This window comes from Gorilla gorilla, chromosome X (genome assembly GCF_029281585.2).
Source record: "Gorilla gorilla gorilla isolate KB3781 chromosome X, NHGRI_mGorGor1-v2.1_pri, whole genome shotgun sequence".
Classification (NCBI taxonomy): Eukaryota; Metazoa; Chordata; class Mammalia; order Primates; family Hominidae; genus Gorilla; species Gorilla gorilla.
In genome coordinates this window covers 97,688,420-97,714,562 of record NC_073247.2, presented here as the reverse complement: position 1 = coordinate 97,714,562, position 26,143 = coordinate 97,688,420, and the positions used below count along the sequence as shown (strand labels likewise).

At 34.2% G+C, this 26,143-nt stretch overlaps 1 protein-coding gene across 6 annotated transcripts in view; it reads left to right on the top strand.

Moving 5' to 3' along the window:
- The window catches only part of CHM (CHM Rab escort protein), a 188,982-nt gene that overhangs the window by 147,092 nt on the left and 15,747 nt on the right, over positions 1-26,143 (top strand). For all 6 annotated transcript variants that reach the window (XM_004064463.4, XM_063703124.1, XM_055375410.1 and 3 more), the window contains 4 exons: positions 383-487; positions 862-925; positions 8,711-8,807; positions 23,961-24,059. In XM_004064463.4, coding sequence (XP_004064511.2) covers positions 383-487; positions 862-925; positions 8,711-8,807; positions 23,961-24,059 — 365 coding nt within the window. The remainder of the gene's footprint in view (positions 1-382; positions 488-861; positions 926-8,710; positions 8,808-23,960; positions 24,060-26,143) is intronic.

Genomic DNA, 26,143 nt, shown 5'->3' with positions numbered 1-26,143 from the left:
TTCTTAGAGCTGTGAAGGGGGAAAAAAAAAGCCTGTTTTCTAAACAAAGGAAATGCTTTTATGTTCCTAAATATTAGGAAATTTATGGTTTACTATAATTATTATCCTGACTTTATTCTTATTAATGGCATTCAAAATACATGTTTAAGTTGTATTCCATGTTCATTTTGTACTTTAAAAGCCCTCAAAATAGCAACAAGAATATATATTCTGTCATTTACTGTCAGTTTTGTGTCAGAAAACGTGGAATTGTAGGCAAGTTTTAAAGCTTGTCTTCACGAGAAATTCATTTTAGATTCAAAATTGGTAGCCGATTACGTTGTTTTTCTCAATTATTTAATCATTAATATGAACTTTTATGGTATGCTTATCTTCTTTATAGATGTAAAGCAATTATAGATCAGTTTGGTCAGAGAATAATCTCTGAGCATTTCCTCGTGGAGGACAGTTACTTTTCTGAGAACATGTGCTCACGTGTGCAATACAGGTAAGGCCCCCTCCACCCATTAGCAAGCGAAGGTAATTTTATTGACATTCCTGTATAATTCTGTTCTTCAGGTAACATGCAAATAAATGCCAAACCAAAGATATATTCAATATCTTACTTCACTTACAGGGTCTGGTTTTAGGGAAGCCTAGCATAATTTCAACTCCTTTGCTTCAGCTGGGGTTTGTCTGTAGGTCAGGCATTCTTCTTTCATGAGCCAAGGAAAGATTAAAGCCGAACTTGACTTGGTTTTGGGAGGTGACACTTTTATCCTGACTTAAATCTTTGAAACGTGCCTTCTGGTGGTTATATAACTATAAACGAAACTTATCCATGGAATCAGAATTACTGCTTCACTGTTTTGTGCATTACAGGCAGATCTCCAGGGCAGTGCTGATTACAGATAGATCTGTCCTAAAAACAGATTCAGATCAACAGGTAAATTCAGTCCTATATATTTTTAATAAAAGTTGTATATATGAAGATGTTTCGGTATATATATACGTGGTGAACTAATCACTACACTCAAGCTAATTAACATATGTCTTTACATAGTTACCTTTTTTTGTGGTGAGAACACTTAAGATCTACTTTCAGCAAATTTTAAATATATAATACCATATTATTAACTGTAGTCTTGTGCTGTACATTAGATCTCTAAAACTTATTCTTTTTGTGTAACTGAAAGTTTGTACCCTTTGACCAACATCTCCCCATTTTGCCTAGCTCCTGGCAAGCACCGTTTTACTCTCTGCTTCTATGAATTTGAAGCTTTTTGTATTTCACATATAAGTGCAATCATGCAGTATTTTCCTTTTTGTGTCTGGCTTCTTTCACTTAGCATAATGTCCTCCAGGTTCATCTATGTTGTTGCAAATGGTAGGACTTTCTTCTTTTCTAAAGATTGAATAATATTCCATTGTTTATACATACACACACCCCATTTTTAAAAAACCCATTCTTCCATTGAACACTTAGGTTGTTTCCAAATCTTCGCTGCAATGAATAATGCTGCATTGAACATGGGAGTGGTGGATCATAGGATAATTCTATTTTTAATTTTTTTGTGGAACCTCCATACTGTTTTCCATAATGTTTGTATAGATTTGATTTGCATTCCAACCAACAGTGTGAAGGGTCTGCTTTTTTCTATATCCTCATCAACAGTTGTTATGTCTTGTCTTGTTAATAATAGCCATCCTAACAGGTGTGAGATGAAACCTCATTCAGTCCTGTGCTAATAGCATTGTTACTAACTTAATCTACATGGTAATATGTATAAATCAATACTGGCAAAATACAGCGTATTAAGCTATATGTACTAAAGTTTGAGTATCCCTTCTCCAAAATGCTTGGGGTCAGAAGTGCTTGGATTTTAGGGTTTTTTTTTGGGGGGGGGGGTGCGGTTTAGAGCATTTTGGATTTTGGATTTTTGGATTAGGGTACTCAGCTTGTCATATTTTTTAAATGTGTTTTTAAAAAATACATGATGGCAATAATGTAATGGCATTGGTTTCTTAAGGATTTCCATCCAGTGGAACAAATAGTTGCATCTTATATAACAGATTTATTTTAGGAAAATCAGACTAAATACTAGATTTTGACGATTATTTCTGTGAAATTGAAAATACATTGTTATGGGGAGAAAAAGAGAATACATTTAAAAATCTGGTAGGAAAAGACAGTAGCCAACCCTATGGCAATGACTGTAAGTCCACTGTTAGGCCTGGTTTGAATGTATTTCCACACATGTCCCCGGTTATGGTATTTCCTTACCACCATTGTTCATTTCAGTACCCTCTTCTTTCTCCTTACCCCCAGTTCCATAGAGGAATGTCATTATGCCTCTGATTTTTCCTCAGTCAGACCTCTTAAATTCCAGGGTACCAATTCTCCTTCTGACCATATTTTATAGTGATTGATAAACTCACCTTACTCAGTAGGCATGACTTTCAGTTCTGTATGCCACTGCTAAAAGTAGGCTCCTAAAGTTCTTTAAGTTGAAAGGTTCTTCTTATATAAAAGAAATATGTGAGTGGATAAAGTCAATTCATTTGTAACAATTTTTATTGCTAATAAATGAACGTTGTATACAAAAAAGTCCCCCAAATATACTTGTTATATGTGTAAGCATAAATACTTTCATTAAGCCATTCAGCAAACAATGAGTGCCTTTTACCTTCCAGCCAGTGTTGCTGGGTTCTAAGGAGATAGTGGTCACTATGATAGCATCTCTGCTCTCAAATAGCTTACTGTCTGGAGAATACAGATACTGATAAGTAGCAACGGTAGTTCAGTGTGACAAGTATGAGCATGGGCGTGTAGAAGAAATAGTACAGCAGCTATTATATTACTTACTCCACTGTCCTACAATTACTGGTTTATTGTCTGTATCTCCCAGTAAGCTATGAGGTTTGTGAGTGGATCAAAGAATGCCAGGGAGGCAGAAGAGTGAAGAGAGCAAATAGAGATAACTCTTGGAGGAAGCTAAGCTGTGAAGAGTAAGAGAGAGGAACTGGTCTTTGAAGAGGGATGTGGAGATGAAGAGGGTGTTTCTTTACTTTAAAAGATTAGTATATATTTCAGCTGATGGGATGAAGCCAGTAGAGAGGGAGAGGTTGAAGATACTGAAGTAAGAAGGAGGATAATTGATAGATCAAGGTCCAGGCAAAGGCTGGGGAGGCTAAAATTCAGAGAACAGGCAAAAATATTGCCCTTGGATGGGATGGGAGACACGTTGAAACCAGAGGGTGAATGCATTTGTAGATTTGGGAATTCACATCTTATGGGTTACATTTATTCTTTAAATTATAAACAAGGTGAGGTCATCTTTTGAGAATGGGGGTGTGCAAATGTGGATGGGTAGAAGCTCAAGGAAAGATGTAAAATAATCACCATAAGGAGTTGGAGAGTGTACTGTCTCATGGTCAAATTGCTGGGCAATATTAATGGCCCAGTTGAGTCCGAAGGTCATGAATCTATAGTGGCATTAATCTGCTCCTATCCTTCCAGCTCTTTCATTCTCTTACCCCCACCCAGTCTGTTAAGAGACGTACAATTCCTCATTCCCTGTTTCTTTTCAGTTTATCATCTGCCTTCTGCCCTTTTCCTTTTCCCTGTGCTAGACCCCATAGTAAATCTTCTGAATTGCTCTTTGTCTGACACTCTCAGTACCCATGTTGTCATGTCCTTTCACTACACCCACAGAGGAAGATCCCATCCCTGAGTCAGGCTGTAATCTTCATCTGGATCACTGATGGCTGCTTAAGAAAACCATGCAACCAGACAGACTAACCATGCCACAGACACAAGGGTGCCAGCGTTATTCAGCTGGACCTTCAGCACACACCACCAGTCAGTTCTTCCACTGGCCTCAGACAGCCCCTTTCCCTTTTGCCTCAGTGCCTAATCCAAGTCTTCATGATTTTACCTACCCTGCTTATCCCCTGCTCCTCTCAACCTGCTGCCCCTCCCCCACCAACCTTGCTTCGCTGAAAATAGTGAGGCTGTCCACCACGCGCAGTAGTCCCTGACTTCCTGCCCCACCACCACGTGTGTACTTCAGCCCAGGAATGAATCAGGAGGCTCCCCTCCTTGTTCAAAGCCAGCCGTTTTGACAAGTGCTCTTGACACACACACACACACCACCCTTTATTGCCTGCTCTCTCTCCTGTATCTTCAGCCTCTCCCCACTGCTGCTGGCACCATTTTTTTTAAACAGACACAGACACACACACAAACACACACACACAAGCATTTTCTATTTCATATATGCTAGTATACATATATACTACTTTCTATTTCATATATGCTAGTATATACGATATATAATATATAGTATATATAATATATATTAGATATCATATATACTATATGTTATATATACTTATTATTTATATATTATATATACTTCATATATGCTGTTATATATTATATATTATATATTATGTAATTAACATGTTATATATAATATTATATTATGTAATTGATGTATTATATATTATATATATTATATAATTAATTTATATATTATATATTATATATATTATATAATTAATTTATATATTATATATTATATAATTAATATAGCATATAATTAATATATTATATAATTAATATAGTATATAATTAATATATTATATATTATATATAGTATATAATTAATATAGTATATAATTAATATAGTATATATTATAGATAGTGTATAATTAATATAGTATATATTATAGATAGTATGTAATTAATATAGTATATATTATAGATAGTATGTAATTAATATAGTATATATTATAGATAGTATATAATTAATATAGTATATATTATAGATAGTATATAATTAATATAGTATATATTATAGATAGCATATAATTAATATAGTATATATTATAGATAGCATATAATTAATATAGTATATATTATAGATAGTATATAATTAATATATAGTATATATTATATGGATTATATATTGCATATATTTTATGTATTATATATTATGTATTACGTATTATATATTATGTATTATATATAGTATGTATTATATACTATATATAATATATAATACGTATTATATACTATATATAATACGTATTATATAATATATTATATAATATGGAATACATATTATATACTATATATAATATGTATTACATATTATATATTATTATATATTATATAATACGTATTATATATTATATATAATACATATTATATAATATATTATGTAATAATATATAATATATATTATATAATACTATATTTTATATTATATTATAGTATATTGTAATATATAATATATTATATAGTATATTATATATACTATATATAATATAATATATACTATATATATTATATTATATATTATATATTACAATATATATAATATAATATAGTATATATACTATATATTATATTATAATATATAATATATCTTATATATAATATGTAATATGTATTATATACTATATATAATATATAATACGTATCATATACTATATATAATATATAATACGTATCATATACTATATATAATATATAATACGTATTATATATTATATAGTATATGATACGTATTATATATTATTTATAATATATATTATAAATTATATATAGTATATATAGTATATATACCATGTATTATATATACTATATATGTTATATATATACTAGCATATATGAAAGTATATATATGCTAGCATATATGAAAGTATATATATGCTAGCATATATGAAAGTATATATATGCTAGCATATATGAAAGTATATATATGCTAGCATATATGAAAGTATATATATGCTAGCATATATGAAAGTATATATATGCTAGCATATATGAAATAGAAAATGTATATATGTGTGTGTATATATATATATATACATGTACTAGCATTTTCTGTTCTAAAAATAGAAACCAAAAGGAACCACTCCCTTGATTCTGTCCGCATCTCTAGCTATCTTCCCTCTTCTTATCAACATTTTCAAGACAGTGTCTATACTTGGCTGCCACCAGTTCCTTACCTCCCATTCATTTCTGTAACACTCCAACCTGGCTTCTACCCTCATATTTCTGCCACAGTTTTTTCTTGTTAAATTCATTAATAACTTCTCAAAAGTCAGAGCTAGGGGATATTTTTTGATTCTTGTCTACTGGGACTTTTCTGGTACATTTGACAATGTTATTATTCCCTTTCTCTTGAAAGTTTGTACTCTTGGCTTCCATGAAACTGCTCTTTGGTTCCCCTCATGACTCTGGCTGTTTCCTCTCTACTTCTTTAGTGGGCTCTTGTTCCTTTACCCAGTCCTTAAATATCAGGGCTCCTCAGTATTTTTCCCTCAGCCCACAGTATGTCTTGCTTTGGGCATACTCACTAGATGACTCTGTGTAGTCTCATGATATCAATTCTGCATAAATCTTGGTGACAGACACTTCTGTATCTCCCAGGAGTGTCTGGCCCACATGCTAAGCTTCCTGATGGACATCTGTCAAATGGAATACACTCAGAACTGAACTCACCATCTTCCCTCCACAAACTGCTCCTCATCCAGTGTTCCCTACTTCTGGGAACAGTTCTGACATCCTTTCAATGGCAACTTCTTCCTTCCCTCTCTGACATCTCATCAACTTCACGTCCTTCAATGTACTTCCTAAAAGTTGCTTTGATCTGCCTTTTCTCACTGTTCCAGTTAGGTTCTCATCACCTCTGACTTGTAATTGGTCACCCTGCCTCTCATCTTGTCTACTTCAAATCTGCCTTCTACATATCCTTCAGAGTGATCAGTCTAAAGTGTGTGTCCTGATTGTCTTTCTTTGTTCCCTGTAGAGAGTTTTCTTCTTTCATCTTCTCTCTTTTTTTTTCTTTTTCTTTTTTTTTTTTTTTTTTTGAGTTGTGCAGTATAGATAGAATGATGAGACTTAGAGGGAAGAATAGGTGCGGGTCCAGGTAAATTTTATGGAAGTGATAGTAGAGGGTTGAGGGAATTCTTTTTTGATGGTTTTTTATCATCTCTATGAGGTTTGAGACAGTTAACTTCTCAGAGTTCAGGTGACGGAGGTACTGTAGTAGGAGGTTACTAATTGCATCTCAGTTAAAAAAAAAAAAGGTGATAGTCGTAGAAATCAAAAGACGTCCTTACATGTTATTGCAGTCATTAAGGTACTTTTCCAATTATGGTCATGTTTTTAGTTGTACTCATTTAACTGTTGTTCAACATTCAATGTCTTAGTGGCTTCTATCTCTTTAATGCCAAAGTACATTTTCTATCATGAACAAAGGGAGTTAAGAGGAACATGGAGAAATAAATTTTTGAGACATTTTGAGGCCAGAAATGCACATAAAAGTAGGATAGTCATGGTTATCAAAATAATTTCTATGTAAAATTTGTTTTAGGTGTTTCCTCTTTGGGCCATCACTGTGACATTCTCAGTCAAAATGTAGCATAGCACTTATAGGGCAAAGTGCAAATGGGCTTTTCCCTTTTGACAAGTATTTTCTGTGTGAGAGGATAAAATTTCCTCAGATGAATATTAGTTTGAGGATTAGTATTGAAACTTTAGGATCTACAAAGAAACATTGACCTGGGTCGGGCGCAGTGGCTCATGCCTATAATCTCAATACTTTGGGAAGCCGAGGTGGCTGGATTGCTTGAGGTCATGAGTTGGAGATCAGCCTGGCCAACATGGTGAAGCTCCATCTCTACAAAAAATACAAAAATACAAAAAAAATAGCCAGGTGTAGTAATGCATGCCTGTAATCCTAGCTACTTGGGAGGCTGAGGCATGAGAATCACTTGAACCCAGGAGGCGGGGGTTGCAGTGAGCCGAGATTGTACCACTGTACACCAGCCTGGGCAACAGAGTGAGACTCCATCTCAAAAAAAAAACATTGACCTGAAGGTCATTTAAAGTTTTAAAATATAAAGCCATCTAGCATATCATTAATGCCTAGGATAGCATACTACATATAAATAAATAGTACTTAAGAATAATTTTACATTTTACTTTTGATTCTGAATTTCTAGTTTTATTAATGGAGTCTTTAAAAATTGTTTTCAAATGTTTTGATATATATATAGTTTGACTGCTTGCTTCAATATAATTGGAATGGGTAACATCTTTAATTATTAGTGCTAACTGCTGTTTTTAGCCATTATGAGTAATCAAGATTGATTTAATATGGTCTGATTTCAAACAGCAAAATACACATATTTCAGAACTAAGAAGTCATAATTGTATCCTTTGAAAAATACAGATTGAGTATCCCTTATCTGAAATGCTTGAAACCAGAAGTGTTTGGGATTTCAGATTTTTTCAGATTTTGGAGTGTACCAGTTGAATGTCCCTAATCTGAATATCTAAAATCTAACATGCTCCAATGAGCATTTCCTTAGAGCATCATGTCGGTGCTAAATTTTGGATTTTGGAGTATTTTGGAATTTAGATAATGGTTACTCAACCTGTAGTAAGTTTATAGTAAGAAACCTATAGTAAGTAAGGATTTAATAAATATTAAAGATATTTAAAAGTTATTATCTATGAGAATTATGAAAATGATACATAAATATGTTTCAAATTCTGTTCCAAAATTAAGTCCTTACAAGCCATATTTTTTTCAGACATCAAGAGATGTTTGAAAAAGATACTCAGTTTAGAAGTTAACAGCATTTTAATGTTAGAAGAATGAAAATGAGATCTAACAGCTGTGTCTGATACTTTATTTTTGCTTTTTAGATTTCCATTTTGACAGTGCCAGCAGAGGAACCAGGAACTTTTGCTGTTCGGGTCATTGAGTTATGTTCTTCAACAATGACATGCATGAAAGGCACCTGTAAGCATAGTAGAGTGGTTATTTGTATTTTGTGTTTGTTTAGGGGGTAAAGGGGGCAGTTATTACAGTTGTGAAGGTTGTATTTATAGAGATTTTCTCACTTTTTTATTATTCACAGTTTTTGTTTATATAAAAGATGGTTATAGAGTAAGTCATTTCACACCATCCCCTTACCTATAAACATTTCAGTGGCTAAGTCTTCACAAGCATGATGTTTTAGTTCTCCAGTTAAGGAATTTTATGACTTTCAATTCTAATTTTTATTTAGCTTATTGAAAACCTGGTTGCATAACATTTTTTTTATTGTTAATTTTTTTTCTTTACTTTCTTAGTCCATTTGGGCTGCTATGAAAAAATACCTTAGACTGGGTAACTTATAATAAACAATAGAAATTTATTGCTCACAATTCTAGAGGCTGGAAAGTCCAAAATCAAGGTGCCAGCAGATTCAGTGTCTGATGAGGACCCGTTCCTCATAAGTGGCACCTTCTCTGTGTCCTCATACAGGCAAGGGGATAAAAAAGCTTCCTTGAACCCTTTTTTAAGAGCACTAATCCCATTTATGAGGGCAGAGCTCTTGTTACCTAACCATCTTCCAAAGCCCCTACCTCTTAATAACTTTTGCATTGTGGGCCTACTTGAGGTATTAAGAGGTAATACTTTTGTATTGCATATGTCAACAAATGAATTGTGGGGAGACACAAACATTGAAACCATAGCACCTTGAATTCTAAATTCTAAATCCAATTACTGAACTTTTTTCATATATAAATTTTCAATTTATTTTGTTTATTTATGAGACTAAAGTTAAGGACTACTTTACCTGCTCTTTCACTTATTTGTTTCAAATTTTTTGTTTCCAGCATTAGATATCATGCATTCTACAACATATTTCTTGAGGATATTTCAGTAAATAGGAGTCAATAAGTATACATTATGCATCACTGTGCCTAGACCTAAGCTATGTACTATAAGTATTAGAAGCAGAAGGTGAGATACCTGATTTGAAATGCTCATAATCTTACTGCTCACCTAATGGAACAAGACTATTTATTAACCAAGTACAACATATTGTGCTAGGCATTTCATGGTACATAAAGATGAATAAGATATTCCCTGACCGTAGGAGATTCACAGTCTAGTTGAACAGATAAAACAAGCACAGAAGTAGCTGGAAGACGCAAAATATGAGAGGTACCAACAAACAGTGTACTCTAGGGATTCATAGGAGGGAGACATAATATCATTAACTAGAAAAAAATTTTTTGTAAAAAAATATTTGAGTAAACATAAGTGTTACTCAGATTGTTATGTGAGTTCTGAGAAGCAAAAAAACTAATATGGTTTTGCGTAGTCACAAGGAAAACTTCAGTGGGGAAACGTAGAGCTACTGCTTAAAAATGGGAACATGTGGTCAGGCAGAAAAGTGGGAAGTCTGATGCCAGCAGAGAGGGTTAAGAAAACTTTTCAACATTGCTATAATCCTAAATTTCCTTTGGAAAAGTAGCTCAGAGGACCATTTCTCCTTTTATAGTGTATTAGTCCCTTTTCATGCTGTTAATAAAAACATACCGGAAATTGAGAAGGAAAAGAGGTTTAATTGGAATCACAGTTCCACATGGCTGGGGAGGTCTCAGAATCATGGCAGGAGGCAAAAGGCACTTCTTAACATGGCGGTGGAAAGAAAAAAATGAGGAAGAAGCAAAAGCGGAAACCCCTGATAAACCCATCAGATCTTGTAAGACTTACACACTATCATGAGAATAGCACAAGAAAGACCGGCCCCCATGATTCAGTTACCTCCCCCTGGGTCCCTCCCACAACACATGGGAATTCTGGGAGATACAATTCAAGTTGAGATTTCAGTGGGGACACAGCCAAACCATATCATTCTGCCCCTGGCCCCTCCAAATCTCATGTCCTCACATTTCAAAAGCAATCATGCCTTCCCAACAGTCCCCCAAAGTCTTATTTCAGCATTAACCCAAAAGTCCACAGTCCAAAGTCTCATCTGACACAAGGCAAGTCCCATCTGTCTATGAGCCTGTAAAATCAAAAGCAAGTTAGTTAACTTCCTAGATACAATGGGGGTCCAGGTATTGGATAAATACAGCCATTCCAAATAGGAGAAATTGGCCAAAACAAAGGGTTTACAGGCCCCATGCAAGTCCAAATTCCAGCGGGGCAGTCAAATTTTAAAGCTCCAAAATGATCTCCTTTGACTCCAGGTCTCACATCCAGGTCACACTGATACAAGAGGTGGGTTCCCATGGTCTTGGGCAGCTCCACCCTTGTGGCTTTGCAGGGTATATCCTTCCTCCCGGCTGCTTTCACAGGCTGGTGTTGAGTGTCTGCAGCTTTTCCTGGCGCAACCTGTTGGTGGATCTGTCATCATTCTGGGGTCTGGAGGATGGTGGCCCTCTTCTCACAGCTCCACTAGGCAGTGCCAGAATAGGGACTCTGTATGGGGCCTCCAACCCCACATTTCCCTTCCACAGTGCCCTAGCAGAGGTTCTCCATGGGGGCCCCACCCCTGCAGCAGTCTTTTGCCTGGGCATCCAGGCATTTCCATACTTCTTCTGAAATCTAGGTAGAGGTTCCCAAACCCCAATTCTTAACTTCTGTGCACTCACAGGGTCAACACCACATGGAAGCTGCCAAAGCTTGGGGCTTGCACCTCTGAAGCCACAGCCTGAGCTCTATGTTGGGCCCTTTCAGCCACTGCTGGAGTGGCTGGGACACAGGGCACCAAGTTCCTAGGCTGCACACAATATGGGGGGATGCACACAATATGGGGGGACTGGCCCATGAAACCACTTTTTCCTCCTGGGCCTCTAGGCCTATGGTGAGAGAGGCTGCAGTGAAGGTCTCTGACATGGCCTGGAGACATTTTCCTCATGGTCTTGGGGATTAACATTAGGTTCCTTGCTACTTATGCAAATTTCTGCAACAGGCTTGAATTTCTCCTCAAAAAATGTGTTTTCTTTTCTACTGCATCGTCAAGCTGCAAATTTTCTGAACTTTTATGCTCTGTTTCCCTTTTAAAATGGAATGCTTTTAACAGCACCCAAGTCACCTTTTGAACACTTTGCTGCTTAGAAATTTCTTCCACCAGATACCTTAAATAATCTCTCTCAAGTTCAAAGTTCCACAAATCTCTGCTGGGCCAAAGTGCTGCCAGTCTCTTTGATAAAACATAACAAGAGTCACCTTTACTCCAGTTCCCAACAAGTTCCTCAGCTCCATCTGAGACCACCTCAGCCTGGAACTTACTGTTCATATCACTATCAGCATTTTTGTCAATGCCATTCAACAGGTCTCTAGGAGGTTCCAAACTTTCCCACATTTTCCTGTCTTCTTCGGAGCCCTCCAAATTGTTCCAACCCTCTGCCTGTTAACCAACTCCAAAGTCGCTTTCACATTTTCGGGTATCTTTTCAACAATGCCCCACTCTACGGGGACCGATTTACTGTATTCGTCTGTTTTCATGCTGCTGATAAAGACATACCCGAAACTGGAAAGAAAAAGAGATTAAATTGGACTTACAGTTCCATAGGCTGAGGATGCTTCAGAATCATGGCAGGAGGCAAAAGGCACTTCTTACGTGGCAGCAGAAGGAGAAAAATCAGGAAGAAGCAAAAGCAGAAACCCCTAATAAACCCATCAGATCTCTTGAGACTTATTCACTATCACGAGAGTAGCATGGGAAAGACCAGCCCCTGTGATTCAATTACCTCCCACTGGGTCCTTCCCACAACACATGGGAATTCTGGGAGATACAATTCAAGTTGAGATTTGGCTGTGGACACAGCCAAACCATATCATATAATGATCTGTGCTACAGGAAAATCTTCACCATGACAGTTGTTGTTATTTTCTATTATTACTTTAACTATTTTTCATGTATTTTTATCTGTGTTAGCTTCTTAGATATAAAATAAAACTGCACCTATTATGGTTTTTGTAATTTGTATTTATTTTATGTTTGTGAATATTCTTTTTCAAATTTCCATTTTTAGTTTAGATTCACAGAGTATATGCACAGGTTCGTTACAAGGGTATATCGCATGATGCTGAGGTTTGGTCTTCTATTTATTCTGTCACTCAGATAGTGAACATAGTACCCCATAGGAAGTTTTTCAGCCATTTCCTCCCTTCCTCCCTCCTTTTAGAGTCTCCAGTGTCTATTGTTCCCATCTGTATCTCCTTGTGTATGCCAGATTTAGCTCCTACTTGTGAGTTCATGTAATATTTGGATTTCTATTTCTTTGTTAATTCACTTAGGATAATGGCCTCCAGCTTCATCCATGTTGCTGCAAATGACATGATTTTCTTTGATTTTATGGCTGCATAGTATCCCATGCTGTATATGTACCACATTTTTTTAATCCAGTCCACCGTTGATTGGCACCTAGGTTCCATGTCTTTGCTATCATGAGTAGTGCTGTGATGAACATGGGAGTGCATTTTTTTTTCTTTGTACAATGATTTCTTTTCTTTTGGATATATACCCAGTAATGGGATTGCTTGGTTGAATGGTAGCTCTATTCTAAGTTTTTAGAGAAATCTCCAAACTGCTTTCCACAGTGGCTGAACTAATTCACATTCCTGCCAACAGTGTATAAGCATTCCCTTTTCTCTGCAGCCTGGACAGCATCTGTTATTTTTTGAATTTTTAATAATAGCCGTTCTGACTGGGGTGAGATGGTGTCTCTTTGTGGTTTGATTTGCATTTCTCTGATTAGTGATGTTCAGCATTTTTTCATATGTTTGTTGGCTACTTATGTATCTTCTTTTGAGAAGCATCTGTTCAAATCTTTGCCTGCTTTTTAATGGGATGGTTTTATTCTTGTTGATTTAAGTTTTTTATAGATTTTGGATATTAGTTGTTTTTTGGATGCATAGTTTGTGAATATTCTCTCCCATTCTATAGTTTGTTCACTCTGTTGATAATTTCTTTTGCTGTGTACGCGCTCTTTAGTTTAATGAAGTCCCATTTGTCAATTTTTGTTTTTGTTGCAATTGCTTTTGAGGACTTGGTCATAAATTGTAAATAGCCTTCATAAATTGTTTTGTAAATTATTTTTCCATTTGTCATATTTTAATATCCCCAGTCTAATAATTCATGTTCACTGTTGACAATTTGGAAGATATAAAAAAGAAAAGTTACTATAATCCCTCTACCAAATAATGATAAATACCCTTGGTGTATGATTCTTTGTCCTTTTTTCTTTGTATGGGCATGCACATACATTTTCATAAAATGCAATATTGTTTTATATACTGTTTTATAATACATTTTTTAATAAATGTAGTACAAAAATGGTTTTGCATGTCTGTGATAGCATTTTCAGTGATTTTGGTTATGCCATTTAAACTGAAGTGAGACCTCAATTTTTTCAGTGATGCTTGGTAGAAGTAGAGCAATTATTGTCTCAAAGTTTTCTATCTTGCTAAGATATGGTCTTTTGCTAGAGAGTGTAGGTTTTTGTTGGGGTTTTTAAAATCTGAGACCATTGGTGTTTCCAGTTGTCAGTTTCTATGGCTCTTACTTGGAGATATATGATACAAAAAGAAAACCCAGGAGACTCTGCCATTTTGCTCTTTGGTCCCAAGTTCTCTAGCCAGTCTGCTTTCTTCGTTCCAGCTTTCAGAGTCTTGCTATGTTGGTTTTATATATTATGTCTAAGATTTTTAGCTGTACTCAGGAAAAACTGGGATAACCTCCTTTATTCTTTCTGGATGTGGAAGTCTCAAAGTGCCCCCAAAGTTATATCGACTTACACACCAATGGCAGTTTATAAACAAGCATGTCTGTTTTCTTCAAAGCCTCAAGAGCACTGAATATTATCTTATCAAAACTCTTTTGCCAATTTGAAAATTGAAATATCGTGTTTAAACTTGCATTTAATAACTCATAACGTTATGAGTTATGAGCTGTACCTTGGCCCCTTTTAGCCATGGCTAGAGCAGCTGGGATGCAGGGCACCACATCCTTAGGCTTCACACAGCAGGGGGCCCTGGGCCTGGCCCATGAAGCCATTTTTTCCTCTTAGGCCTCCAGGCATGTGATGGGAGGGGCTGCTGCAAAGGTCTCTTGACATGGCCTAGAGACATTTTCACCATTGTCTTGGTGATTAACATTTGGCTCCTCATTACATGTACAAATTTCTACAACCAGCTTGAATTTCTCCTCAGGAAATAGGTTTTTCTTTTCAATCTCATTGTCAGGCTGCAAATTTTCCAAACTTTTATGCACTGTTTCCCTTTCAAAACCGGATGCCTTTAACAGCACCCAAGTCACCTCTTGAATGCTTTGCTGCTTAGAAATTTCTTCCACCAGATACCGTAAATCATCTCCCTTAAGTTCAGAGTTGCACGAATCTGTAGGGCAGGGGCAAAATGCTGCCAGTCTCTTTGCTAAAACATAACAAGAGTCACCTTTACTCCAGTTCCCAACAAGTTGCTCATCTCCATCTGAGACCACCTCAGCCTGGATTTCATTGTCCATGTCATTATCAACATTTTGGTCAAAGCCGTTAAACAACTATCTATGGAGTTCCAAACTTTCCCACATTTTCCTGTCTTCTTCTGAACCCACCAAACTGTTCCAACCCCTCCCTGTTACCCAGTTCCAAAGTCGCTTCCACGTTTTCAGGTATATTTTCAGCAGCGCCCCACTCTAATGGTACCAATTTACTGTATTAGTTCATTTTCATGCTGCTGATAAAGACATACCAGAAACCGGGCAATTTACCAAAGAAAGAGGTTTATAATGGACTTACAGTTCCACGTGGCTGGGGAAGCCTCACAGTCATGGTGGGAATCAAGGAGCAAGTCATGTGTTACATGGATGGCAGCAGGCAGAGAGAGCTTGTGCAGGGAAACTCCCTCTTGTAAAACCATCAGATCTCATGAGACTTATTTGCTGTCACAAGAACAGCATGGGAAAGACCTGTCACCATTATTCAGTTACCTCCCGCTGGGTCCATCCCACAACGTGTGAGAATTCAAGATGAGATTTGAGTGGGGACACAGCCAAACCATATCACCATAGTTTAATCAGTTTATCAGTACAAAACTAGACAAATGGACTGGGTTTGGGTTTTTTAGTCTTAATAGTAAGGCTTACACCAGGAAGGTTGACTGAGAAAGTTAAGTTTCAATTTATTATTTATACTATGCCTTGTTCTCAATAAAAAGAGAAGTTAATGTTCATTTAAAAATCTTGTATGCATTCTTTTTAAAATAACATTCATTACTGTAGTGGTGCTATAATAGAGTTAATGTGTAATATATAACAAGACTTAAGAAATACACTGAGATAAAACTGATATTTTTATCATTCACTTGTTCTTATTAAAGCTTAGATTCTTTTTTTCTCCTTCTTTTTTAATGCTTTTGGCCTGTTCATAGACATTCAGGAGCAATTTGTAACTTGGACATTAAAAGACTTTAATGATATATTTTCTTGCTGCTGCCCTAATTGAGAGTCACTGACGTCACAAATAGTTGCAAGTTGTTCTGTTCTCAGTCTGCCTTCTGAAACAACTAGCCTTATAATCTCATAGAAGGCTTTAAACCACCTTTTTCTTTTCTATTGATTTCTTTCTGTTTCAAGTCAGAAAAAAGAAAAAGAAGCAAATATACCCTGTGTTTATTTTATGTATCCAAACCTGTTCGTAACTCATTTATTTTTCTCTTTTTAAGCTCCCCAATTATGGGCAAATTATATAGTTTAGAATGTTACACAGTCATTCTCTTTCCTAACTACTTTTACTTCCAAATCTCTTTTAAGGGTTTTGACTTTCCTATACCTTTTGAATAAAGCATATCCTGAGCACAATAGAACATGTTTTAAAATTCACATAATTGTTTCTTTACAGAATAATGTAGAAACATAATTTCATTATTTTCCAGGTCAAGCACCAAAAACTGAAAATGCTAAATATGCTTATTGTGCCATAACATCCCACTTTTGGGGGGAAGGATGTGTGGAATTTGACATTACTCGTAATTGGAAAGAAATGTATATTCAGAACAATTTGTTTCAAATAGAATTCTTGGTGGAAGGTTTTTTACCATTCTATCTGAATGTTGTTATTTATATATGTCTACATTAGCTCTGTGATGGAATTCTCATATTTGTAGTAATTATGATGTTGAAATGTTTGTGATCGTCCATTTGATCATGGTTTTGTAGAAATCAAACAATAAAATTGTGTTTAAGAAGAATAAATTTTAAATGTAAATTTTATATTTTTAAAAAATCATTAACTCTAAATGGATTTTGTTGTGACTTATTTTCCCTTCAAACAACTACTTAAAATAAGTGGACAAACACATCTATACATTTAAACTTTGGTTCCATTGTATAAGTGACAGACATGTAATCAGTATTGCTAAATGAATGGAACCAAGTGCCTTCCCTCGCCCTAAAACTTTATGCTGTAATAATGAAATCATGAAATAAACTTATTTTTCTTCCTGTTGGAAGAATCATTTGACAAATATTGGCAAGTACTGTAACATTTAGTTATACTTGAATAAATCAAATATAATCAAAATATAGACCAATGAGACTTTGTGACTTGTACGCATACCTCAAAGTTTATAAAATGAATTTTATAGAAAGTAAATGATGTAAACTTTGGTGATTTAATTAGAGTTCAGTTGTTTAACAAAGAATGTGTTTTAAAGATATATTATTCATGAGCAAATTAACTTGGACATACTTATTACAAAATTATGGCTTTTAGAGAAATTATGGGAATTCTTCAGTAAAAATTTAAGCCTTTTTGTAGTTTTAAACACTGGATTTCATTTATGTCTAATCTAGTATGTCCATTATTCATTAGCCGTAACAATCTATATGTGAAGATGTATTTTTCTTTGAAAAATATGACTGATTTTAAAGGTATTTTCCCCACATAGATAAATCCAAGCAGATGAGGAAGTTTAAATTTGTCACGGGTACTCTACTCTTAACTAGTGAAGGTTTTATGTTGTTGTCTTTAAGTACATATTAAGTATTCACTTGTTAACTAATTCTGATACTCATTTTATCTTTACTTCTCTTCAGTATCTACTACTCAAATTCGTCCATTCTTAAATCAGCACAAGCTTTTACTTCCCATTGAGCATGGGGTAGAAATTTGTGAATTTTTAGTGTTGACTAATCAGGTTTGACTAATACTGTGGCACTTTATATTAAATATTATTTAATTACTGTGTCACTTTCAGTGGCGTATAATATATAAAACATTAAATCTTAATGTTTTAGATGTCATGTAATAAGATAAAATGTATAATTCTCAGTGTTTTCAACTTCTCAACCACTTTTTTCTTTATACAAATCACACTTTTTACACTTTTTATTTTTAATCCTGTGCTATGCAAATGCTGTACTGTATGTAGTCTTAAGTGTGTGCTCAAGAATGTGCTTAAGACATGAAACTACCTCAGAGTTCACTTATACTTTTTATTCTCTTTAATGACTTTTCATAGATGTCACATTGCCTTAAATTTGGTTTGATTTAGAATTTGTAAAACCATACGTATGCCACTGAAGTTTACCTTCACATCATATGGGAATAGTATATATGAAAGGTTCTTGAAAGGCAAATAAATAGTTCAATAAACAAGGGAGATACATTTCATTAACATACTACCATATAGTGGTGGAGAACATAGGCTAAATTCAAATCCCAGTTTTTACTAACTACTTGACTAACCTTAGGCAAGTTACTTAATTTCTCTGTGCCTCAGCTTTCCTATCTGTGAAATAGGAATAATGATACTATCTACCTCAGGACTGTTATTAGTATCAATGTTACTTAAGCTGATATTTTGATAGACTGATAGGAAATCATGATTATCCAGTAATGCAGGGGTTTTTCTAAGCAACTTTGGGTTAGCATAGTTATCGCATCTTTTTTTAAAGTAGTAAAGTTATGTTTTGTAAAATCTATAAGTCCAATTAAATTTTCCTCCCCTCAGCTAATTTTGTTCAAGTTACTGAGATTGTTAAATAACTGAAATGTATTTGTTTATTGTGTTTTTCAAAGCTAAACAAGCCATATTTTTTTTCACAGAGTTCATCTTTCAGGACATACCCAATATATTTATTTCTATTCATCTTATATCCTAAGTGAATTTAATATGAGATTTACTTTCTTTTAAAGTCATTTGTAAATGAACAAAACATTATCTTTGCAGCCCTTCCATTCGACATTCATTTTCATGTTCTTTGCAGTACTTACTCATACACTAGACATTTTAAATTTTTTTCGTACGTACTAATCAGGCAATAACAGCCGTTTTATTCTGGGATTTGATGTTACAGGATGTTAGTTATCTGTGATATGATTATATATTTGTGAATATATAATGTGAAATATATATATGATATATGTAATAATCCAGAATTTCATGTAGGTACTGGTTTATATACTTTTTCTGCTTTTGTGACCCTAGTTTTAAAATGCTATATACCTTTTATAAAAATGAGTTAGATATTGATTTAAAACAATTATCAGTGCCTTTTTTATTTGCGTTTTGAAAATGTGACATTTCAAATTATTATTGTTAGTATTATCACAAAACAAAGATTTGATTTTATTATATGTAAACTAATTTTTCTTCCTGATCTTAAGGTGACGTTCTGGAGTTTTTTTCTTAAATTCTACTGAGAAAGTATAAGCCGACTATAGACTTTTTCATAGTTGAATTAAAAAATTAAATTGTGTGTCATATATCATCAAACTCAGTTCCTTACTTGCTACCATAGAGAAAGTGTGTCTCTGAGGTTCTCTGTTTTATTGATACAGTCATATCCTCATTTGTGCTATATTACATAAAGTACATGTGGCCTTTATAGTTATATGAAAGATATGTTACCAGCCACATTGATCTCTATGTAAATTAATTACATATTTCTAGTTAGGTTACACAAAGCCTACTTGCTGACTAGCCTATAAATAAAGATTCTTTAAATGCATTTGGAACAATTTTGCCTGCTTGTATAGAGTGAATGACTGCTGTATGTGGTAACCTCAGAAGCTTGAGGAATACATTTCCTACCTTTTACAGCAAGCATTTACTTAGGTTTTACATTCACATTTGTAATGCCATCCGTTTTGATTTAAAATCTGTCATCATTGAAAGAATCGTAGCTGGTGAGTAAGGAATTAGCTTTGTAAATTTGAGACCAGAAGAGGTCTTAAAGATGGACTAATTGCACCCCTTCATTTTAATTATGAGGACACTGAAGCCAGAGAGAAAAACTGACTTGGCCAAGTAGATATAGAGAGCTGACGTAATACCAGACCCACGTAATCATCCTATAGTATGTCACTCTGCTACTGTACATTGGACTTGTTACTTTTAAATGTGCTCATTATTGTGCACATTCTGAGTAGAAATCCTACTTCTCATGTGTTTCAAAACAACTCGTAAGAGCGATCAGCATTCCAAAGGCAGTTTTGGAGAACTGAAAGTGTGTTGTTATTTCTAGTTTTGTGTTGTTACTTCTCACTTCTAAATTAAAACTTATTTTGCACTAAGATTTCTTTAATGCCAATACAAATCTAAGTGTATTGCCAAAAGAGGGATTGTGATAGAAAACACGTTTTTTCATTAAGTCTTTGGCCATTTTTAGCTCATTAAGCCTTTAAGCAGTTGCTAAATGAAGTCAAAGGAGCATAGTTTATAAAAAGATATTGAATTTTTTTTGTTCAGTTATAATCTCACATGGTGCCTGTGGGAAATGTTTCCACTTGTATTGCATCTTCCACAATCTTAATAATAGTTGTCAATTCGTACTAATGAAACGTAATACTTTTAGGAAAGCATTTACCCTGTATGATCTAATTTTGTGGTCGTTGTTGGCCTGTATTGAGCAAGTTCATTATTTGGAGAAGAATTAAAGTCACATAGATGCAAAGAAGTATTTTACATAATTGAATTTTAGTAGAAATGTGATAGCATGTTCTACATGTTTGGCTTTGAGTTTACCTTATACCCTTAAGGTCTTCAGACTTTTTGCTCATTTATCCCTTGAACCCTTTACAAGTTGACATACACAGTTTTTCATCAGAAGAGTCAAATAATTGCAAAGAATATAATTTCTAACATCATAAATATTGACTTATAGTAAAACTATAACATCAGTCATTTAAATGTATTCAGTGGAATCTAAGTACCAGGGATATTTGATACCCATCACCCATTTAAAAAAATAAATGGAAATAGAATTTTTTTTGAAACTTTCTAGGGCAATAAGCTTCTAATCTAAAACTTTCTTCTGGATTTAGTAATTAATGCAATTATTATTTCTACAGAATTAATCTGTCATAAATATATTACAGTTTTGGTAAATATTAAACAGAATAAGTAAAATTTGTTGAAATGTGTCACTGAATGAAGTAGGAGAGGTGGAGCTGAGCATCTGTATGAGAACCCCCTTGTAGGTGATATAACTTGTGAAAAGTCCTCTTGTATCCTCACACACATCCCAGTTTGAATGCTGCTGACTTAAGTGACTGACTGTGCCTTCTGCAGGAGATTATTAGAATCACATAATATAATTTAGTGACTAAAGGCAGACACTCTGCAGGCAGGCCATATGGGCTTCAATTCAAGCTCTGAGTCCCAGCTCTTCCTTCTACTAATTGCATGACTTTAGGAAATCTGCATAGCCCCCCATCCCTGTTTTCTCATCTGTAAAATGAGAATAACAGTTTGCTGTTGCACAAGTAAAGTGAAATAATACTTGTAGCATGCTTAAAATAGTGTCTAACACATGCATGTTATTTGCACAGTCAACTCTAGATATTCTCTTAAATGTATTTTGAGAATTTTATAGATATATCTTAATGTGTTTATAAGCATTTCTCAGACAGATTTAAATAATTTGAGATTATCAATTGGTACTTCCCTTTCCTCTTTCCTGGTAAATCAGATAATTTCCCAAATTTTATACAAGAAACTAATCAGAATTTCCCCATGAATATGTACACATAGATCTATTGGTATGGGAATGCATATCTGTTTAAACACAGGAATACTTGATGTTTGTCCGTGACAGTGAGACAAATTATAATTAACATTTATTGAATACCCACTCTAAGTAAAAGTTGTATTTAACAAAAAGGAGAAAAATCGACTCTAAAGCTTGCCCCTGCAAAGGACTTAGAAGATATATTAAGATTAATAAACAAATGTTGAGAATCAATGAATTTTAAAAATAGCACAATCAGCAATCTCTGATTTGAAGAGAACCAAAATGAATTCAGTAATCGATACTAGAAGGTGACCTAGGTAACAGGAAAAGCAGGAAGGGTAAGGGGAAAAAGTAGTTATTCATACCTTAAATTTGTATTAATAGATCAATTAACAATGTAGCCTCTAAGCAAAGTCAAGGTATAGGGATTATAATTCAGCTTATGAATGTCTTTGTAAGAATTGTTATAAAACTCATTAATCATGAGATGATAATCTTACTTCACTACTAGACATTTTTCCTAGCATAACCTGAACTGTCTGTTATGTTGCTAAGAAATATAATGATATACTAACTTAAGTGTATCTCTTTAAAATATATGTCCTGTTTAACAGAACCAATAGTTTACCCATTAAGATATTTTTCAAAATATACTTATTTATATCCAGGTTCATCTGCTTTTTCCCTAATAAACATTAACAAACAAAAAACTGGAAAATTGAGAACTTTGGGCGTTGATATTTCACGAGATTTTGAAATAAGAGACAGGATAGATTCTCTCCTATAGATTGCTGACCTTTGTAGTTGCATACCCTGTTTACTTCAGTAATTATCTAGGAGGATTAAGTCTCATCCCAACTAATGCTATACAGCATTTGAAAAAAGTTAACCAAAATAATTTTTGTTATGAAGCTCATTATATCTTTGGAAATAATTAGTACCATACATCCTACAGTATCCCAGAACCAATGAGAATCATTGTTAAATTCATGTAAAAACAGTGCTTAAATAAGGTAGACCTATTATTAGGCCATAAGTAATTCAGGAACCATCCGAAAATACACTTCCTTTAGTGGACCTGGGAGGGAAAAAGCTACAACATTTGATTTTAGTTCCATGGTTATTAGAGTCCCTCAATTTATGCTTAGATATATTTTAAAGTAGTTGAATGTAGAATAAATTTTGATAATGAGAATCTTATTCTGATGTTGGCTTTCATGATAAAATTTGAACTATCTTCCTGGAGTTTAAAAAAAAAAATTCTAGTAGTCTGAAATAAACTATTGGAAGAGAAGTGGGTGTATCTTTCTCCCCCTACTAATATATTGGGGGGAGGAATTTCTCAGTACTGGTACTTACTGTTCTCTAATATATTCTTTCTGCCATTATTGTATCTCATCCCAAATAACAGGACCATAAGAACTTCTCTCATTTGGAGATCCCTTTACTCCTTTATTGCAAAACACGGAACTCTTTATTCTTTCTTCACCTTTGTGCATAGGCCTTTAGGAGTTTTAACAGAGTTAGGCTACAATATTTTACTTCCATGAAGGGCCTTGTTTGTACGTGATTTTCTCTAACATAAACATTCTCCAAGATTCAGGCCCCATAACTCTGTAAATGCAAAAGGAAAATAATTTGAAATTCCTGAAAATATTATAGACTGTTTTAACCTATACTGTTTTATGTGCTTTCAAGTATATGTGTGATTCTAACTAAGTCAACAGTGTTCTCCCAAAAGGTTTTTAGAGAACCCTGTAATTAGTAGATAATTTGTTGTTAACTTATCAGCAAAACATGTATAAATGGGTGTTTCTGTCTGCAGTATATGAAGTGTGTTCTCTTAGGTAAATACATACCTCACTTTCAGCCTTTTTTTACCCAGTTATTCTTTAGGAATGTCATAAGTATAACAAGCTCTTTTCTGTGAATAAATGATTGTCTAAGATTTTCTACTCTGTTTTATCAAATTAACATCAACTGGTACTTCTTGGGTACTTGTTGGGTACTTCCTTTAGCTGTTAGTTAACAAATGTTGTAACCACCATGACTTGCTCAGCTCTCTATTATCCATAATACCAGCTTAATGCCTTAAGTATAAGTAAAATAGATTTGTGATGAGAAGGAACTCAAATATTTTTTTTTAACAGATTTGGTTCATTTGACTTGCACATCTTCTAAAACAGCAAGAGAAGATTTAGAACCAGTTGTGCAGAAATTGTTTATTCCATATACTGAAATGGAGATAGGTAAGAAAAATAATTGATAACTCATGATGGAAAGGTAATGTAACCATCATAATCTTAGATATATCATGAAAGTTTCTGCAACCTGAACTGAAATGGGATGTATTCAACAACAGTTCACATGTTTTGATAAGATGCTTGAGCACAGTGTCTGCCTAAACATGTGGGAAAATGTTCACTCTACAATGTTAAAGGAAGTATATACATCATACACACACACACACAAAAATAATTAAGCACAAAAATATACATTTATATGTATAGTTACACAGAAAAAGGATTGTTAGAAAATCAGTTAATTTTGGTGGGATTATGGACAATTTTCCTTATAATTTTCTTTATTTTACAAGTATTGTACAAAAAGCATATATTCCTTTATCAGAAAAATGTATCTTCCTTTAAGGAAAAAAGATTCAACTGATTAAAATATTAATTGGCAGATGTAGAAATCCTTTCCTATCTAATAGTCTTTTTTTTTGAGACAGAGTCTCACTCTGTTGCCCAGGTTGGAGTGCAGTGGCGTGATCTCGGCTCACTGCAGCCTCCACCTCCCACGTTCAAGCAATTCTCCTGCCTCAGCCTCCTGTGTAGCTGGGACTACAGGCGAGTGCCACCACACCCAGCTGATTTTTGTATTTGTAGTAGAGACGGGGTTTTCCTATGTTGGCCAGGGTAGTCTGGAACGCCTGACCTCAGGTGATCCGCCCACCTCGGCTTCCCAAAGTGCTGGAATTAAAGGCGTGAGCCACTGCATCCAGCCTCTAATAGTCTTTTAATACATAGTGTGCTAGTGATTTAATATTTAACTCCCAAAAGTGTATATGCTACTTATTCATGGGGGAAACACATTTTAAAACTTTCCCCCTACATAATAGGGTAGCACTTGCAGCTGTGAATGGAGAAAATATGGCATATTTTCTGTGTAAATGATAAAAGAAGCCTTTTGCATTCTCTTTTATATGAAGTGAAGGTGATTTTTATTGTAGAATTTGCATGTGCACTTGAATCTTGATCATTTTCTTCCATTGATTTATATATCTTTATTTTCTTTGCATGTTACTTTTGTTCATGCAACCATTTATTTACTCATACCTGTTCTGTTTCCTTGCAGCTCATTTCCTATGTGGGTTGCTTATTTTCTTAATGCAGAGATAGTGCATAGAGGGGGGTTTATTTACATAAGAAGACAAACTGTTCTGTTCTTTAATTTTTTTTTTAATTTTATGGGTACATACTAGGTGTATATATTTATTGGGTACATGAGATATATTGATACAGGCATACAATGTGGAGTAATCACATCATGGTAAATGGGATACCCATCACTTTAAGCATTTATCATTTCTCAGTGTTACAATCATTCCAGTTATACTCTTTTAGTTATTTTTAAAGTTCACTGTAAATGACTGTGCTCACCCTGTTGTGCTATCAAATGCTAGATCTTATTCATTCTATTTATGTTCTGCACCCTTTAACCATCCCCACTTTTCCCTCTTCCTTCTCCATTACCCATCCTAGCCTCTGATAACCGTCGTTGTACACTCTATCTCCATGAATTACATTGTTTTAATTTTTAGCTCCCACAAATGAGTGAGAACACATTAAGTTTGTCTTTCTGTGCCTGGCTTATTTCACTTAACATAATGAACCTGTTATGTTCTCAGAGGCTAATATCAATTATGTGTTTTGGGAGCTACCCAAATAAAGTATTTGAAAACTTCACTTTAGTTTGGGAGTTAATTTACAAATTAAATTATTTTAGTTTTAATTTATTAATTTGTAAGTTACGTATTTTCTTTATTGGAAAGTATCATGTAAATGTTTAGATTATTAAAAATTTGATTGCTAAGGTAAAATACATGATAATATTCCTAAATCTAATATGGAGTCATAGTTTTTTCTTTGGCTTTAACTACAACTATACTTTGTATAGAAACCCTGAGTTTCTTAATTATTTCTGAAATTTTAAATAATTCTTATATTGTAATTTCATTCTGTAGTAGTCTCAATGCACTAAATATGAATCATATCATTACTCTTCACTTTTTAAATGCATTTAATTTTCTTTAAAAAAAATCAAGCTGGGG